The sequence below is a fragment of the Dipteris shenzhenensis genome, chromosome 5 (assembly GCF_047967505.1).
Source record: "Dipteris shenzhenensis isolate YYH24624 ecotype China chromosome 5, Dip_SZ_1.0, whole genome shotgun sequence".
Lineage (NCBI taxonomy): Eukaryota > Viridiplantae > Streptophyta > Polypodiopsida > Gleicheniales > Dipteridaceae > Dipteris > Dipteris shenzhenensis.
Genome location: NC_141600.1, coordinates 55772977 through 55778592, shown reverse-complemented (window position 1 = coordinate 55778592; position 5616 = coordinate 55772977). Strand labels below are relative to the sequence as shown.

Below are 5616 nucleotides of genomic sequence, written 5' to 3'. Positions count from 1 at the left end.
GTATATAGAATGTTATGCATAAGTTAGGAGCTTTCAATAATTTAGATTGCTTATTTAATTGACTTTGTCTTGGTGTAGTGTACTATGTTCAATGCTATATGGTGTAAGGGCAAGCATTTTCGAACACAGCGGATTGATGATAAGAGAAACACACAAGATTGTAGCATCATTGCTAGCTTTGAGGGAGCTAATGGAGCCATGGATGATTATTGTGGCATAATCCAAGATATTATTAAGCTTTATTTTCAACGATTCTTTATGCACTAGGGGAGAATTGGGGTCTCAAAAGGGCCCCCAATTAGTGTTTCCTGATTTCAAGGGATTAGAGAGGGATTTGAGGTGTACCAATGAGAGTGCTCAAAGGTGTGGGGCAATGCCATGTTGAGGTCGCATGTGCATTTACTCCATAGGTTGTTTCAATTAAAAAAAGGTGGTTTCAATTTGAAAAAGAGAGAAGAAATACCATGGAATTTGAAAAGAAAACCACTTGGATTGGGAGGGAGAACCGTGTGATGCATGTGTTCAAAAATCCAAAAGAGGGGAGAGGGGGTGTGCATTTAATGTATGTGTAAGTGGGGGTTGCAAGTGGGTTTTAAATGGCGGCTACAAGTGGTGACTGTACACGGGTAGGAGGACTAGAACAACCATGCCTCATGTGCTCTTGATACGTGTCCAATGCGCCACTTGATGAAGGAGGCACCCACCAAAACTTTAAGGCCTTGTTTGGTGCCTAGCAAGGGTTAAAACCTCAACTACTTGGCTCAAGGTCCCACATTGTCACCACTATACTATTGAGCTAATAGTGACACTCTATTCTTCCATGTTAAATATATTCTAATACTAAAATTGCATATCCATCATAATTGCATGCAAAACCATGTACACTCTACCAAAACCACCTTACCCTCCATTATGACCCCTCAACATAGGATTGTATTAGGAGAACTAATCTTTCACTAATCCATTCCTTACGAGGCCCTTTTGAGATGCCAATTCTCCCCTAATGTATGTTTTGGATGTAAAGTGGTTTAAGGACATGGTGGAAAGAGGCCCTAATGCAACAAGCAAATGCCATGTAAGTGGCTTTGTAACTATTGATTCCACAAAGTTTTGGCAAAGTAAGAAGAACACACTAGTACTACCGCAACAATGTGAACAGGTATTGTACACACATATAAAAATACTCACTTTTAAATATTTGATACCTTCGATGCAAGGAAAATAACATGATTGTATTTGTGTTTGAATTAGGTTGTCTATCAACCAATGGTGGATAATAATAGATGGTGGCATGTCATACCTATTACACCACGTTCCAAAGTGATGTATAGTACATTTACTAATATGGAGCGTATGGAGGATGATCATGGCCATGGAGGTGATGATGACCGTGATACGAGAGAGGAGGTCGATGATCATGAGATAGGAGATACAAATATTGAGGCCATTATCCATGAGGACATGAGTAGCACAAGTAGTAGTGGGTTGAATGTATTTGTAGATCTCAACACTGGTTTGGATTTTGAAGTAGATAGTTTGGCAAGGGTTCATCTCATTGAGGATGAGATTGAACCGTAGCCCATCATTGATATTGGCAAAACTATTTTACATATTGTCTCATTCTCCTCACCTCACTTAATTTTTCTATATGTGGCATGGGTTTGCAAAAAAGCATTGATATTTTTGTTAAAATTACGTACTTTGGTAATCATGGGCAATGTTTGGAAAGCATTGATGTACATTTATCAGGCTACCCCAAAATCTCACTTTCTGTATTCTCTGTTTTGTGTCTAAATCCGTATCTAATTAACAGTGCAGATGCACTAATAAACGTGCTAATAGACGTGCTATTAGATGCACTAATAGACATGCTAATAGACATGCTATTAGACGCACTATTAGACACGCCTGTAATTTCTCTATCCAAATAGTGCCTATAGATGTGTCTATTATTTTACGCGTCTATAGTTGCTTTGTGTTGTTGTGAACTAACTTTTTTAAAGAAAGAAGTTAGTGAAGCTACCAAAAGTAGGAAACTCCAAGCATTCTCTTAAGTGTGGATTTCAATTGAATCAGGTGATGTAATGGCTTAGCCTATGGACATGTCGATCACTAATACTAGATGTGGATCAATATAAATAAAGAGGTGGAGTGTTTATATTTGTACTAGATGGTACCAAACTATGCTAAGATTCTAGGAACCATAAGGCTCAAAGGCTCTCTCTCTCTCTCTCTCACTTAATTATTTCTTTATTTAAATTAATATATATTTGTTTGTGTTTGTTTATAAAGGAGTTGGCGTCTCCCATCTCCCTCAAACTCCAATAATGATATAAATAAATAAATAAATATTAATATCAACATTAGTATTTATTTATGGGTGTTTGCTAAAAATTTAGAATTGGCTCGAGCTACGCCTCTTGCAAAAAGGCCATTCAAATATACAACTAGCTGACTAATGATATTGTTTATGAGTTTGCATGTGATGTAAACTCATGGTGTACTTCAAACTTGTAACCTACTAATAACGACGGAGCATCAAAAGACAAAGAGTAAAGTTGAAAGATTCGAGATGTTCAGCTGAGATTAGCTGAGATTGGGTGAGCTGAGCCGAGAAAAGAGGCCACCTACTCGCCGACCTTCTGAATCCATTGATATAAATAAGAGAGGGGTGGCTGAAGGACTATAGGAACACCATAGCAAACAAAACAATAGCAGAAACCATTTCATTGATTTCTCAGTACCGATATGGACGTAATCGCAGATATGTCGTGTTTCTGCTCTCGTCCATTCGCTCATCGCACCTTCTCCAGCACCGCTCCCTTGCAGGCCGCTTTGCAACGCCCCCCGCCTCCTTCTCAATCGCCCAACACCCTCCTCCCACCTTCGCCTGCCCTCCACCCGCCACTCACTGCCACTGATGGCGTATCGATATCCCCTCTGCAGCCCCTGAAGCAGCCCAAGCGTCGCATTCCATTGCATCCTTCCGGAGCAGGACGTTTTGTGCGCGTGGACAACGCGTTGATCTACCGCCAGAAATTTGTTATCCGCTCCTACGAGGTGGGATCTGACCACACGGCTTCCATTGAAACGATCACAAATCTTTTCCAGGTAACGACCTCCATCCCCTCTTCCACTGCATTGATCTAATTCGTTCATCACCAGCATCTAGTTGTACTGCCTAATCGTGGGGTTCGAGGCGCGTCTGTTTCGTTGTGAGAGACTAGTGTGTGTGACAAATTCATGAACAGTGACACTTGGAGCTAAATTGCTCGCAGCCGATGCTCATCCCTTTATGCTTTTTGTTGGATTTGTTTGCAGGAAACGTCGCTGAACCATGCTGGCATGCTGGATTTCGTGGGGGATGGAATGGGAAGGACGCATGCAATGATGAAGAACGGACTTATCTGGATTGTCACTAGAACGCACATCCAAGTGACGCGATATCCTGTCTGGTATGAGAAATATATTTTAAATTGTCGAGGATTCAAAATGTAGTTCTTCACAGAGGAGCAATGAGAATGGAATTGTGCAGGGGGGATGCTGTTGAGATCGACTCGTGGGTTAGCGGCTCTGGCAAGCATGGTATGCGGCGAGACTTCTTAGTTCGTGATGAGTCCAATGGTCAGATTATTGCACGAGCAACCAGGTAACGTACTGAGGATGCAGCTTGAGCAGCAACAGCATCATGCGGGGGTCCTCTGTGCTCAGCACTCATATGATCGTGCACTTTGATCGGAAAACTAATTATGCGTCTTTCAATTTGCTTGACAATCTGGATCTTGGCGTACACAGCAATTGGGCCATGATGAATCAAGAAGTGAGAACATTGTCCAAGATGCCGGATACTGTTAGAGATGAGATTTCTACCATCTTTGTGGATAGATCTGTTTTGCAAGACCAATCTTGTAGGAAGATACCGATGCTGGACGACTCTGCTCCCTATATCAAGAGTGGCCTGGTGGTAAGTGGGTTCACGTCTCAATCTCGTGGTTCTTTAGCTAGTCCTACGATGATCTACCTGAGCAACTAACTGTCTTCGCCTCCGTGAACCCGCGCAGCCACGGCTTCAGGACCTGGATATGAATCAACACGTAAATCACGTCAAGTACATAGGTTGGCTACTGGAGGTAAAGCCCGGCCTTTCTTTTCTCGCAAAATAATACCGTAAAGCTCTCCACAATTAGAAGAGACCATGAATACGATTGAGAGCAATGCCCTGTGCGATCGCGATAAGGAACTTTATGGCAAAAGAATTATATACGAGGCAATGGGTGGGATGGAAGCTAGAAGTGAGGACGTGTGTGTGTGTGTGTGTGTGTTTTTTCACATGTGTGTGTGTGTGTGAGAGAGAGAGAGAGAGAGATTTCACCGTGTGGGTGTGTCCATCACATGTTTTCTTAATTCACACCATCACACGTTGGCTAAACGCCTCATAGAGGGGGCATGTGACTTCAATTATATCTCATACACATTAACATATTTTCCCCATATTTTGCTATCTATCCCCCCCTTTTGCAAGGGCGATGTGTGAGAAAATTACCATATATCACATAAATCTAATCACATCTATAGATTAAAAGATAATAAATTTATTTTTTAGTCCATTTATGCAAATCTATCAAATCAAAGATGTTATACTCATCTTCTTTTTCATTCACATAACTCATTGACTACTAGCTTGTTGCTGTGGGTTAACAATGACTTGCATGAATGCAGAGTGTTCCAAAATGGTTGCAGGAGTCTTGTGAGCTTACAAGCATAATGCTAGAGTATAGGAAGGAGTGTGGTTGTGAAGATGTTGTGACCTCTTTGATGAGCCCAGAGTTTCCACTTGACACTTCACTTAGCATGTATCACCACCAACAAGAACCAACCACAATGACTCCTCATACGTCCAACACCATTGCCATAGGAGGACCAAAGATGTTAATACCACTGCAATTCATACACCTCTTGAACTTGCAAGGTGCTGGGCCGGAAGTCTTGCGTGGTAGGACAAAGTGGAGGCCCAAGAATTTTCAATGAATCTAAATGTGGCCCTTGACACTACACATGTAGCATATACATAACCGAAGTAGCCTATGAATAATTATAACTTTGAAAGTTTATTTCCATCTGAGTTTTGTGGGGGTTCATCGTTACAACATGTAGCAAATACATACCCCATGTAGCCTATGAACAATATAATGTTGAAAGTTGATGTTCATTTGATTTTTGGGAAAAGGATCGACATGTCCACAACAAAGGATGTGTGTGAGCTCATGTAAGAAAATTTGTGGTGTGAATAAAATCAAAGAATCATGAATCCTCTTTTAAATATTTATGAAGGTGCTGCTTAGTCTTTTGGGGGGTAAAGTTTAGTGTGGGGAAATGTAATTGTGTAAATTAAACAAATCAATTGAAATGCATTGCATCCATAAATCACTCAAATAAACACTTAATGATATATATGTATAATATAATCTTGTAAAATGTTCGTTCATGTAAGTTAAACCATTCAGTTGGAACTCATTTCATCTTTCTAATATTCACACAAATATTTATATCATAACACAATTGTATGCATCATGCAAGTTCACCATAGGTTCACACAAACATTTGACAAATGCATTT

At 40.6% G+C, this 5616-nt stretch overlaps 1 protein-coding gene across 1 annotated transcript; it reads left to right on the top strand.

Moving 5' to 3' along the window:
- The first annotated feature begins 2707 nt into the window (after positions 1 to 2707).
- LOC147902221 (acyl-[acyl-carrier-protein] hydrolase FATB2, chloroplastic-like) lies at positions 2708 to 5127 on the top strand. Its single transcript, XM_087375287.1, has 6 exons — positions 2708 to 3111; positions 3322 to 3455; positions 3536 to 3649; positions 3796 to 3964; positions 4062 to 4130; positions 4720 to 5127. The coding sequence occupies exons 1-6, from the start codon at positions 2749 to 2751 to the stop codon at positions 5026 to 5028; spliced, it is 1158 nt and encodes a 385-aa protein (XP_087231413.1). The 5' UTR covers positions 2708 to 2748; the 3' UTR covers positions 5029 to 5127.
- The last annotated feature ends 489 nt before the right edge of the window (positions 5128 to 5616 follow it).

Bases quoted from the DNA above. Each gene is read 5' to 3' on its own strand.
- LOC147902221 (XM_087375287.1), top strand. From the start codon at position 2,749: ATGGACGTAATCGCAGATATGTCGTGTTTCTGCTCTCGTCCATTCGCT. The intron at 3,650-3,795 runs GTAACGTACTGA...TGGCGTACACAG, and splicing joins ATTATTGCACGAGCAACCAG to CAATTGGGCCATGATGAATC. The intron at 3,965-4,061 runs GTAAGTGGGTTC...GAACCCGCGCAG, and splicing joins ATATCAAGAGTGGCCTGGTG to CCACGGCTTCAGGACCTGGA.